Source organism: Corvus kubaryi, unplaced genomic scaffold (genome assembly GCF_017639235.1).
Source record: "Corvus kubaryi isolate FWS band 111438036 unplaced genomic scaffold, C.kubaryi_AGA036_p1.0 37385, whole genome shotgun sequence".
In the NCBI taxonomy this organism is placed as follows: Eukaryota; Metazoa; Chordata; class Aves; order Passeriformes; family Corvidae; genus Corvus; species Corvus kubaryi.
Window position 1 is genome coordinate 7263000 of NW_024581127.1, and position 13501 is coordinate 7276500.

General features: G+C 40.4%; 1 protein-coding gene across 1 annotated transcript in view; it reads left to right on the plus strand.

Annotated features, from left to right (window-relative positions):
* STMN2 (stathmin 2) overlaps positions 1-13501 on the plus strand; it is a 39450-nt gene that overhangs the window by 17504 nt on the left and 8445 nt on the right. The window contains exons 3-4 of the mRNA XM_042036185.1: positions 7365-7460; positions 8093-8265. Coding sequence (XP_041892119.1) covers positions 7365-7460; positions 8093-8265 — 269 coding nt within the window. The remainder of the gene's footprint in view (positions 1-7364; positions 7461-8092; positions 8266-13501) is intronic.

A 13501-nucleotide genomic window follows, 5' to 3' on the forward strand; every position in this document is an offset into this window, starting at 1 on the left:
AATAGAAAGCACAATATGACAAAGCATCTGCATCAGTGTTTGTTTTGAGTAACCATGACAAAGTTGTTGTTTTCTCAAATTCAAAAGACCCCTCACATCAAAATCTCATTTTGGAAATGGGTTTGCAGCAGCTCAACAAAGAAGTCCCATTAACTCATGTCACAGATGACTGTAATATTCAGGGTTCAGTAAATGGGTCTTCTCATTGTTTCAGTGGTGAAAATTACATACATCAAAATAATACAAAATAGTAACTTTACATCTGAACATTCTGGCATCATAAAGTGAACAAAGACATTTGACTCTAACCACACACAGTAAGTAAAACCACAGACATGGTACCTGAATTAGTCCAAAAAGCCATAGTCATAATCAGTGATAGATTAGGTTGTAAAATTAGGGGCAATTTTTAGCGAGACTTGTGCCACTCTCCAATCTGCATGTTTGTGTGCATTTGTATCTCTGCACTATAGGTTCAAGAAAACCACTTGTACTAGTTTGAAAACAAACCAGTGGGAGGCACCAAGTCAGAATAACAATTTAACAGAAATTAAAGAAAAGGAAAAAAAAAGAAAACACTGTTTCAAACTGACAGTCAAGATACAACCTGAGTCCCTGTTAGGCAGGGTGGTGGTAGCAGTCTGGTAGAATGGTGGCTGCAGTCCTCTGAAGCAGTGATCCTGTAGAAAAAGGGTCTACTCCTCCTCAGAAAGTCCAGTGGTGGCTGTGTAGCTCCTGTCCCCTGGAAATCCAGTAGGAAGGGTTGTCTCTGATGTTCAGAATCCCAGCTTATATCCACGATGGGATGCTTGGTTCCTCCCTCTGGGTGGAGCATCTCACAATGGGGTAATGAGTCATGAGGCCAAGTGTTGATGAGGCTCATTAACAGAAGATAGTCCGGAGGGAGTTATCTCTGAGTCATGGGGCAGGACAATGATGGGCAATTAACAGCAAGATAGTCTGGGGGGAAGGAGGCAAGGAAACACTGCCCCACCTGATTTCAATGGCTGATGGGGATGGTAATAGAATACACTGCAACCCAGGACACCATCACAGGACAGTCTTTCCATAAGCATACAGGTTCTTGTGTGTTCCATGGGTTTGGTTTTCCAGCCAGATCCTGTGCTGTCACCTGAATTATGCTGTGGAAGTGGTATGCAAGGCCTTGCACTCGAGGAGAGGGTTCATTGGGACAATCTGACACAGTCTTAATAAGAAGCTGAAGGTCAGATCTGTTGCTTGTATTGGTTTTTTGGTGTATTTTGAAGAACTGATGCTACAGTGATCCCTGATTTCACGGCCACTCTGTGCTTTTATGGGTGACACTAATGCTTGATTCCATCTCAAACCATTTTAAGACTTTTGTTAAAAGAGTCTCATGTTGGAGAGAATAAAATTGATGATACTTCTTCTAGGAACATTCATGAGGGTTGCAGAAATTAATGCCTAACACTATTTTTTCAAACTCCCAGTTCCCACAAAAGCAGATTAGAGCTGTCCCAAGTTCTTCCTTTCTTGTTTTCTGGGCATATTGTAGGAAATTCTAGAGTCACGGTTGACAGAGGAAACTCACCAATCACTCCTTTTTTTCTGTGTTTTCTGTTTCTTGTTACTTTTTCATAGTACCTGCTTACTCTATTGCCTAGATATAAAAATACCAAAAAATTCAGGGACAGGGGACATGCCCAAAACTCTGTTCTCATCTCTATCTTAAACTGCATTGCAGTATATTAAGAGTGCAATTTTAAAGACTTGGCCACCAAAGAATGGCCCCAGGTGAGTGGGAGCCCTGTGCCACCTTTCCCTACAGTGAAGCAGGTGAGCACTGTAGGGCATTGAAGAGTCTCTAAGCTGTAAAGCAACTTCATTTTTGTTGGGGAAACTGGAAGAGCACACATATGCATTGGTTGTGAGATGGGCTCAACCTCATGCTCTGGTGAGCAGTGTTTTGCATTCAGAGAGTAACAAAATAAGTCCCACTGATGTGAACCACCAAAATGAGATGTCACTCGTGGCTGAGCATAAGGGATGGATAAGATATATTTACTGCAGGGGCTTTTGCTTTCATTCCCTCCATCACTGGTGACTCCATAAGTCTATAAACATCCTTAGGCTTCCTGACAGTGAAGATAGATTTGCTGGTCCTAAGACAACCTAATTCATTTAACTTAAGACATCTGAATGGAACCATCATTCTCTGGTAGAGCTCTCCCTTGACTAAAAAGTAAGCTTTCATTATTTCTGCAAAGTAGCTGTTTTAAATAATGGCCAGAATTAATTAAAGTGAATCCCAGGCTGATAGAGCTCAGACATGCCAAAAACTAATTGATACCTAGACTCCATATTACGCTTGCCCCATCTTGAGTTTTAATTCTCCCAGTCCCATGTGCTTGTCCCAGTACTAGCCCACCACTTCAGCAGTACTCATCATGTAACTTTCTTCAAATACCTCACCACCTATGGGGAAAGAACACAGTTGGGATTATATTATGTCATCTTGTCTGGCAGAAAAGGATGTAGCACATTACTAATATGGATTAGTAAAAAAAAATTTTTTTAATTACTGGCCAACAGAGTGTGGCTGTTGGTATTCACAAAATTACATGACTTAAAACATTGTCTTGACAAACCAAAAGCTCTAGTACCCCAGAGGGAGCATTAACAAAATGACATTTGTAACAAAGCACATTGTCAATAACATCCATCAGAAATCCATACGAAGGACAGGTGTGGTAGGTCTTCTCTACCTGCGTTTCATGCTTCATCATACATCTTAATGCTTCAATCTCTTCCAGAGGAGAAAACTAAGCAGGATTTCAGTTCAGTCTCAGAAAGGCAACTGTCGCATAGGTTCCTGGCAAGGGAGCACGGGGCTGAGCTGTGTTATGGGTTGCACATTCTGACTATGGGCAATGTGCCAGCTTCCTTTTCCTTCCAGGTGTGCAGAACTTCAAGAAATAGTTGGCAAGTGGTACTTGAAATGCCAAAATACAGTAACATTATACATTAATATATGTAATGTGTATATATTAATGTATGTGGTTAATATCTATGCATATTAATGTATGTATAAAATACATTTCTTATATGTGGACTGGATTCAGTAAGGCAAAAAGAATCAACACATTTGCTTTCATCAGATGTTAATTATAAGTAACATTTACACTTTTCTCTCACTGTTCATGTGTTAAAAATAGTCTTGCTTATGAATAATGGTCTCTGCTGTGACACAGCAATCTGTCTGAGCTGTGCTTTGCCAAGGAACAAAATGTGACCCAAATTGCCCGTGGCCTGTCAGTCAGGACAGATTTTCATTTTACAGTGTAAACTGTAAAAAATTCCTTATAGCTATTGGATAACAGATGAGAACAGACAGGAAGGGTTTAGCAGTGCTTTCCTTAACCCTGCTATTTCTCCCAGCAGTAAATAAGTGGTTGCTGACTTCTAATGGCGGCCATAGCACTCTGCTATAGTAGCTTCATTCATTGGGCAAGCGAGCTGCAGGACTGGCAATGGACTACTTTTCTGCAGAGGAATAGAGGATGTATCTGAATAAACATATTATTTGAGACCAGTAGAGCATTTTCAAAGAGGATCATCAAAACACCCCAGCTGACCACGCTTTGCTTCACACATCAGAGCAATTTTGGAGCACAAACTGGTTTAGTTGATAGGTATTGAAACTGGAAGAAGTGTGTTAGCAGTGCCCCAGACTCTAATGGTTGTTCAGACCATGGGACCAGACTGGACTAAAGAAAAGATCCCCAAAATTATACAACATGGGCATGAAATCCTTAGAACTGTTTCCCTCCAGAGATCCAGTCCTGCTGTCCTTCCCTTCTTGTTCATGCAGTTGTAGAACTGGACCTCTTAAAAGACCCATGAAGATCTTACCTGGACCATCAAGTAGAGCCCACAAAGGGAGAGCATGGATGTTCACCCAACAGAGAGATTTCACAGTTTCTAAATACAGCTGTTGAAAATAATGGAGGAAGTTTGAGAAAAGGGTGAGGTTGGCTTAAAGCAATAATATTAAGGTACACTTGGGACTTTCTCAGGAAAAAAATCATGCATTCTTGAGTCTCAATGCCATCTGAGTTCATTCTTTTCTGAGGCTATCAAAGATCTAGGGGCATTTGATAGTATTTCTAATGCTTTCTCTGCAACTCTGAATATGAGGAGTTTATTCTTAAGAAGTAGATGAGGTTCTGGAATAATCACAGAGTTTCAGAATTTAAGAAGACCTATGAATACTAGTATATTCACAGCAAAACTACAAGAAATGCTAATACTGAATTCTCTTCTGGTTTTAACACAAATCAGTGTTCTTTGTGCATATAAACATTTAGATCTTGCTGCATATAACTAAAAAGATTCTGTTGCCATCTTTTGTCAACGTTGTTCTTTCCTAGCAATTTCCCTATCAAAGCTTTTGTACTATTAGGATTGCCATCATTTACTCTCCTTCATTTAACTTGCACAGTTAATGGAATGATATGTAGCCTACATGACTGCACAAGGAGGGATATAATTAGCAAGCCAGTGGAAACACATTTGGAAAATAAACTTCATTGCAATCACTGCTTGTCTTCATTGTCTTCAAGGGTTTTGAAAAGCTCCACTATGAGGCAGGTAATTTTTCTGGTCTATGTGTGCTGCTTTCTTCACAGAAGAACTTTATTTTTGGGATAACAGGCTTCCATGGCTAAAACACTAATCCTTGGGATTTGGAAAAGTATAGTTACCTCCCTGTCTAATCTGTGAGACATGAGCCAGCCACTTTAATCAGACCATCAACTGGGCTAACATAACTGCTTTCAGCTTTTTTAATGTGTTTTAAGGAAATGTTTATGGAAAGGAGAGCTGAACAATGCAGGGCTCCCGCTACTCAGAGCTGAGCCTGATCAAGGGTGACGTCATCATGTTGTTGATGATGGACACCAGAGGAGGTGTGTGCCTCTTCAGGTCCTTTGACACCCTCAGCCCTTAAGTCTGCAAAAGGAAAACCATGTTTGCCACCATGGCAGGTTGTTTGGTTCCCAGAGCTGCAGAAGCCTCCAGAACTTCTGTGAGTATTCAAGCCAAATTCCAGCTATGGCTGAAGGACTCGCTAGGGCAAGTGGAGACAAAATCAATACCACAAAATAAAAAAATGTAGTTCTTGTAAAGGATGGACAGCCATACTAATTTTGCAAGTGGCCAGAATGAACTGAGACAATGATTTTTCCAGCATGATTTCATTGCAGCTATTGCACTGAAGGAAAGAGAGCTGAGCATGTTCTGATCTTTCTCCTGCTGTGCTTTGCAACAGGCAAAGCAAGCTGGGAAACAGATGGCAAGCTGGGAAAACAAACACCTTTCTGTAGTCATTTTAAATGCTGTTAGGAAGCAAAACATATTCAATGTCAAGCAAAGATAAAAAATATTAATAAAGGCCCCAAAAGGCGCGATTCCTAGGATGCTGCTTTGTATGCTTTTCTCTAAAAAGATATTTCAAGGTATACATTTTAGCAGTGATTCAGCAGATCTTGTACAAGATTCTGCTTGCATCATCAATGGCCATGTCTTTAACACACAACCCAGTGTCCATTTTCTCTGTGTTTAGCACCTGCCAGGGTTTGATGTGCACCCACTCCACAACCTTGTTGCTGGGAAGGATGCCATTCCAGTGGTATGAGCAGCTTGCTGGGCAAGCCCTCCTCAAAGGAAAATCTGGAAAACTACACCTGTGTGCTTGTTGCATGGAGGTCGAAGTGAACAATTCATTATGTTTATCATTATTCATAATTAAACAGACATCAGTTGGACATGATTTTTCTCTTCAAAAGATTTTTGAGTTATTCTTTGCGAGTCGGTACTTCAGTTTCAAATCAAAATCTTGTCAAGACCAAGTTTCCGTGACAGCCTAAGTTCTCAGAAAGCAGAGTTTTCAGTACACTCTTAACCTCAAAGCTGTCTTTTACCTATGGTTTCTGAAAAGCTGTATCTCCTTTAGGTGAGTTATTCAAGGTACATGATTAGAGGCCCTTGTGCAAAGCTTAATTAAATTAACTAATCCTTTACTGGCAGCTAGAAATTTCTTCTTGGACCATTATTCAAATATCACCATACTGAGCAGCACCCAAAGACTCTCAAGCCCTCACGAGTCTCGGGTTTCTTTCTGAGTAGGAAAAGCAAAATCAAGAACCACAAGAGCATCCGTGAGAAAGGCTGATTGAGAATTTCATATGTATCCACAGTTTGAAGATCAAAGGACCATCAGATTTCCATTCAGCATCAACAAGGGTTAATTTGGTCTAATCTGTTAAGTACAATACTTTTCAGTCACAGATATTTTAAGCCACGTTTTCACATGCTGGCAGCAAATGAGTGTCCGCCTCTGTAGAGATGATGTTGATAATAGCAGGGATCTGTGTGTGCCAGGATGAATTTTGAAGCACCCTGCCTTAAAATCGATGTGCTGTGGGCAGTGGGCAGGATATTGCCCCAGGGCCCAGGAGAGCCAGCTCTAGTCTGGGCTCTGTCATTGGCTTGCCAAGTGACCAAGTGCAAGACTGTTCTCTGACCTACAAGCAGTTAGGAAGGGTGAACACAGAAAACTGTATAATGATTAAGTATTGGTATCACCATTTTTAGATCAGTGCCACCTATATTCCTAACTGGGGCCTACAGGCATTACAAAGTCAGCAAAGATAGCACCATAAATGTGCTATTATTAATTAGAAGGGCGTTAATCGCATTGGCTAATACAGACTAGACCTGAATGTGAAAGCAACATATTTTGGCCAGTAAGTGGGGAAAGAAAAGCTTTGTTTGAGGTAGTTAAGCATATTAAGGACATTAAGCAAATTTTTTGATAAATGTATCCTCATTTCTGGTTTTATTTTTAATTTTCTGGATGACATTTTCATTTGTAAGATAATGTATTTAACATCTGCCTGTGGCAATATATGGCCAGCTTTCCATAGCTGTTCTCAATTGCATTTGGATACATCAGAGAAATTGTAAGAGCTTCATGTCTCTCCACCGGCCAGGGGAGAGTGGAGTCATGGCACTCTTCCAATGCTAAATGCATTTCCTGGTAGCCAGATTCACTTTATATAAACCAGAGAGGACTGTCTGCATTATGGCCAAGGCTGAGGTCATGTAGAGGACCAGAAGCCGTCTTGCACTTCTGAGGATCTCATTTGTGATTTGATAAAGGCTCAATGTTGAGGTGAAATAGTTGAAAGTAAATATTCTAGAGAAATCTGCCAGGTGGGTGATAGAGTAGGTTTTCTGGTCCCTGGCCACTCATCTCAGCTAGAAATTCACTAAGGAGGAGCTGGGGAAGTGAAGCATGCTAACAAGATCTCTCCTTTCAGCTTACAAGGAAAAGATGAAGGAGCTGTCCATGCTCTCCCTGATCTGCTCCTGTTTTTACCCGGAACCTCGCAACATGAACATCTATAAATATGATGGTGAGTGATGTTTACTGGAAATCATCCTGCTGGTCAGAAAATGTGCTAGTGCTGGGAAACTACTCCATTCACCTCTTAGTCCATAGTGTTAGTTGGTGAATATTTTGCTGGTTTAACAATTTAATTGCTGGTTTGGGCCGTTACTTTCTACAGATTATGCAGTAACCATGATGCTGGATATTGTTCCTAATAGAACTAACTAAACTTTTAACGTTAGCCCTCTCGTAGTGAGCTGTTCTTTCCCTACTCCCCATTTGAGAATTACAGCCCTTCACAGCTGACATAATTCCCAAGATAATGAAGAAAAGATGAAAGCATGCTTAAAAAATTAATCAACTTGGGCACTGCTCGCAGGGGGTGTGAAATGGCACAGAACCCCAATAAGCTTGCAAAATTGCTGTAAATTTTTATCTTTATGAGATTAAGGTATAATTAAGCTATTACAGATAAAATGGAATGTACTCCCGAGAATGGTTTTCAGCCCATAATCTGCCGTTGCACTTAAAATGCCCAAGGCAAAGATGCTAAATCATTTTTCTGTTCTTCTGATCCTACTCTGATATCAATGCTGCTTCTCTCCTCAATACTGCTGGTGTATTGAAGAACTTACAATTTCCCACCTTATTGTGCAGACATGGAAGTGAAACAAATCAACAAACGTGCCTCAGGCCAGGCCTTTGAACTGATCCTAAAGCCGCCATCTCCAGTCTCAGAAGCACCACGAACTTTAGCTTCTCCAAAGAAGAAAGAACTCTCTCTTGAGGAGATCCAGAAAAAGCTGGAGGCTGCAGAGGAGAGGAGAAAGGTATCTTTCCTTAAAAAAAAAATGCTAGTAATTAGACATGATTTAGTGTACAGAATAGCAGTCCAGTTTCCTGTCCATTTATGTGTTTTCCATTGCCATCACTGACTCATGGTAGCCTGCACGGAGAAAAATCATCAATATATTTCTAGAAATGAATGAGTTTATTTTCTTTCAGCAGCTTCCAAACAAGATTCACTGGTTTCAATGCTGGGGAAGTATGCATCACAAAATAGAGATAGCTTCAGACAGGGGGCAGGTGGGCTCAAATGCGCCTGCTTACTGCATGAATGTAACTAATTGGTTCATTCAGGGCATCAGTTGCTCAAAACCAGTGAAATTCTTGTGTCTGAGTTTAAGAGCTAGATCTGCAATTCAAGCAGATGTTCTCTGGGCTACCAGATCTTGACTCCTCGTAGTGTCCATGAGAATTATTCACAGGGTCTGCATGAGGCAGCTATAATGTCTTATTTATGCAGTATAGAGGATCACCGGCCCTGAATAGAGTGAGTTTGGGATCTTTCACACACACTTGAATTAAGACATTAGCATAGCACAGCTACTAAGAGGCATTTCTGGCAGTTTCAGTAGTGATGGAAATTGGCCTTGGTAGGGTTTTCCACAGACTAAGTCTTCCTCACTTTATGATCCTACCCATAATGGTAAAGCTCTGTTTCATAATCACTAGGTTTGTCACATAGCATTTGGAAGAGTTGTTTCACGTTTTTCACAAAGCTTGGCACAAAGGCAGCTGGAAGTACCCGTTAACTGTTTATTTGGCTTTCATCATGACTGATGTGTTGAAGAGGTCTTCATTTTCTCTAAGTCAGAGCTAAATCAGGTTGCTTTTTCTTTTTTCTTTTTCCAAAGAGAAAAACTCCAGATCAGATAAGTCAAAGTATGACAATGACACACTCACCATAGCCAGCCTGAATTGCCAGTCTGGAAATTAGCAGTGTCCTATGTAGGCACAGCATTTTTGCTGTGTTGGACCATTTCAGGAAAGTCATGACTGGCTGCAATGACCGCAAAAAAATGAAAATTGATAATATATTTTCCTGGTTAATTTGTGTTTCTTTTTGCTGACACATAAAAGGAGAGCCACGGAAGCTTTAGGAGCTTAGGACTTTCTGTGTCCTTCACCCCGGAGATCAGTGGTTTTTTTGTGGCAAATCATCTTGCACAGTTAAATAGGCATTAGAAATCCCTTCTACCTGCCCACAGAGTCCCTGGTAGAGGGTTTCTGAAAATGAAACAAACTTATGTCTCTAAGCCTTTTATGTATCTTTTAAATAATGCGATTTCTTGCTAAAACTGCTGTTAACAGAACTTTTCCAGATGTCATCAAAAACGTATACAGAAGTTTGGGGACAGCATCTGTGCCACAGATAGCACATGGATCAGATCCAGGAAAAGCAACTTCATTCTCTTTCACTCCTGTCAGACCAGATCAGGGTCACTGCCAAGAACCCCAAGGGAATGATTACACTGGTGTATGGTTTGATATGTGCCTGCTGAAGTCAGTAGGTCTGCATTACTGACAGGTCTTTAAAACCTGGCACTCAGTTTGGATTTGCAATGAAACCTGACTCTTCTGGACCTCACAAATTTGAACTACTCATCTAGAGGAGAACTGCAGTGTTGCTATTGTCATTTTTGCTGGCTTGCTAACAAAGACTCTGTGGTTTTAGTACACACTCATAAGCACTATCGCTTCTTTCAAAGAAATACTTCTGCCAGACTGTTCATTTCAGTAAGAGGATATGACTGTTTATCAAAGGAATTTCCATTTGCACTAGCACCTGCTGAGAAGGATGAGCTCTCACAGACCCAAGTTATGATACTCCCCAAAAACTCAGTCCGTGAAGTTCCTCTGTGTCGCATACAAATGCTCAAGTAAAGATACAGACACAGAATGAAATGGCAGCAATAAAAAGCCTGATATTATGCATATACTTGGTGGAAAATAATAATTGAATGTTTCAGAGATTTCATTCCATTGATTTCATTACTGTTCATTTCTTCCTAAAGAAAAACTCATTATGCAATAGATTGGTAATCAGTGATAGCAATACAGAAACCTGCCATTTCTTCCCCTTGGTACTATATTCATTTTGAATGAACATATAACTGAGTTATTTTAATAGACAAGATCCTCCAAATTAGCATTGCAGCAGAAATTGCTGGGAAAGGAACAAAGAACAGAGAAAAATGTTTCCTTACATCACTGTTAAAATCCCTGGTGTTCTCACATCTCAACAATTGGCTTCATTTTTGCCCTAAAAAAATGCATCGTGCAGAGAAGGATAAAAAAGCAATTAGAGGAACAGAAAATCTTCCATAAGAAGATAAATTAAACAGTCCACTTTTCAGCTTGGAAAGAGACAACAGATGAAAGATAAGATAGAAGTCTACAAAGTCATGAATGGTAATGAGAAGATGAATAGGAATAATTATATTCTATTTCACACAATCCAAAGGGGACAAATCACTCAAGGAAATCATCAGACTGCAATTTCAAAAAGGAATAATCTTTTCATGCATTGTTTATTGAAGGTATATTTGTTATCACAGACTGTTGAGAGGTTATTAAAATATTATTTAGTTCAAAAAGATAGTAACAAAATTGATAGAGCACTACCTTGTAGGAAATTATTATGTGAATGGAACTTGTGACTCAGAAAATATGGAACTTGCTGACTGATGAAAGCTAGAGAGATCTGCCCAACTTTATCTAGAGTCTACTTAAGCATCTTCTTCCAGTTTCTGCTGCTAGACAAACCAGGCAGACTTTTTCTAATTGGCGGTTATTATCATACTTTTCAATCTATGTGCAAAGCTCTCAGGCATGGCCATTCTTGATCATGTCCTTCCAGCACAGTTCTAATTAAAATCAAGTATAACTAATGGATGAGAATTGCCTTTTTGGAAAAAAAATCGCTAATGAGTTTTACACCACTTAGGAATTAGGTTTTGCTCTGTTAATTAGGCAGTGTTCATTAATAAGTTTTCAAGCTCATGAGAGCATCTAGGACAATACATGCACTTCAGCAGTCTCCTGCTTATGCTTTTTCCAGTTTATCGTTCTTGTTTATTTCCTTGTAAGCTTTTACAGGACTCCTCTTTCCTTTTCTACCCCTTTTTCTCTACCTCACCTGACAGTCATGACCTCATACTCTCAGAGAGTTCCACCTGAGGCGTTTTTTATTTTTTGCATTACACAGCAAAGCCCGTTTGGGCTAGTTACAGATTTGTCCTTTCCATTTATAGAATCCTCTTTACAGTATGTCATTATTGTCCCTTTTTTTTTTTTTTTGGCATATGGGTGCTATATTTTCTTACCACGGTGGATAATCAGAAAGATCTTTTCATCCTTCTCACTTAAGAAATTAGAGCACTGTGACATTGTATGCAGCAGAAGTTTTTCTTACAGAATATTTAACATTTACCAGTTTTTACCCATTGGCCTTGAATGTTCAGCTGTTACTATTTGTGGTGTACAGACTTCAAGGGGCACATGTCAAATTATATATTTTTATTGCCCATATTCAATTTACTTACAAGCATAAAAATGAAACACTAAAGGGATGTACATTTCTACTAGACTTTGGATTATAGGAGAGAAACTGTATGTAATTAAATCTTTTTAATGGCTTTGTATTGGGATGAAATTGAATCAGCCTTATCTCTAGAACGTGGTGTGACAAAGAATGCAGGAAAACAGTTGTATTCTTTTAACTTTCATGCTGTTGGATATAGACTTAACAGCTCCATGGGTTTTTAATGCCATTTTGCAATGGAATGCCACAAGACAATCCTGCTGTGCATCCTGGGCTGGGCTGGCCTCGCTGTGCTCCCCACATCAGCAGCCAGCCGAGGGTTCCTGTGCCAGCATCAGGACCACACTCAGTGTTGGGCTTCAGCATCCAACTCCCTGCCCCTTTGAGCCAGCCTCACAGCCTGCCCAGAGGCAGTTCTTGATACTCTTAGTCCACCTCTGCTTTGGCCATCCATGCTTTACTGCACCGTACGGGAGGCTGATGGGGAAAAGGTTTTGCCAAGGTAGGGAAGGTGGCAGAGCTGGGGGACAAACGTTCCTGGACATGGCATGGCACCTACAAAACTGCTGCTCCAGGTGATGGGCAGAGAAGGGAGGCACACCTTCCCTGTCGAAAGTGGAGCTTTCTTCTTCAATCTCATTTCTGTTCCCCTTTTCCACGAAATTTTAAGGTGAGAAGGATGAGAATGAGGATAGGCAGTGCCTGAGACATATGTCTTCTGTCTTGCCCACCTACTGATCTCCCTTTCTATTGCTGCTGGCCCTCATCTGTGTTTCTGTGGAGAAGGAATACAGCATGAAGCATTTTTCTATGTAAAGGTCCCAGTAAGAGGTGTAATCAGCACCAGAAACAGATGTTTCTGTCACATTTTGATTTACACCATAGTGTGTCTGTGCACAGTGCTTCACTCCTAAGTTTTACAGAAGATAGCCAAAACTGCAAGAAACTTTGCAGTTCCTCGTCCCAAAAAAACTGTTAGCATATGGAATATGTGCCTGTAGGAAAATGTTTTCTACCAACTAGGAGAGGTTTTGGCATTAGGCACCAGGATCTGTTTCGGAGCACATGGAGCCATGAGCAGACATCTCAATGCTGGTAAACACTCTTTCCCCAGTCTGCTGTGGGCTCTGCCACTTATGAACAAATATGAAACAATTCGACATTGATCTTCATTAACTTTATAATGCCAGGCCTCAAACTGCAGCAGACCATGAAGGCAGAGGGCTCAGGTGGTACTTCTTGCATCCCCCCAACATGCCTTGTGCACCCCCACAGGTCGAAACGATGAGAGCAGCAATTTTGTGCAAGTTGAGGAAGAGAAAGTGAGTTTTCTTGAATCATGGCAGGGATGGGCTCTATTTTTTTTTTTTTTACTCCACGTTCCAAAGGTCGTCTGGCAGACTGCACAAAAATAAATTTAAATAAGAGATCCTCATCTAAATTTAAGCAAATTCTTCATCTAGGTTCACTAGAAGCAGAGCTTCACCCATAGTTACAGCTCACATCTCTGACTTTCCTGCCAAATTGATATTTCTGACAGAAGTCTGAATTTGAGTCCATTCCTATGCTTTTACATGGAAAAATCCCTGACTTGGTTCCTTCCCCTGAAAACATCAGTACTTCAAGTCACCATACCTGGGCTTCACCTTGGCATTTACACTGCAGTAGTAGAAAAGTAG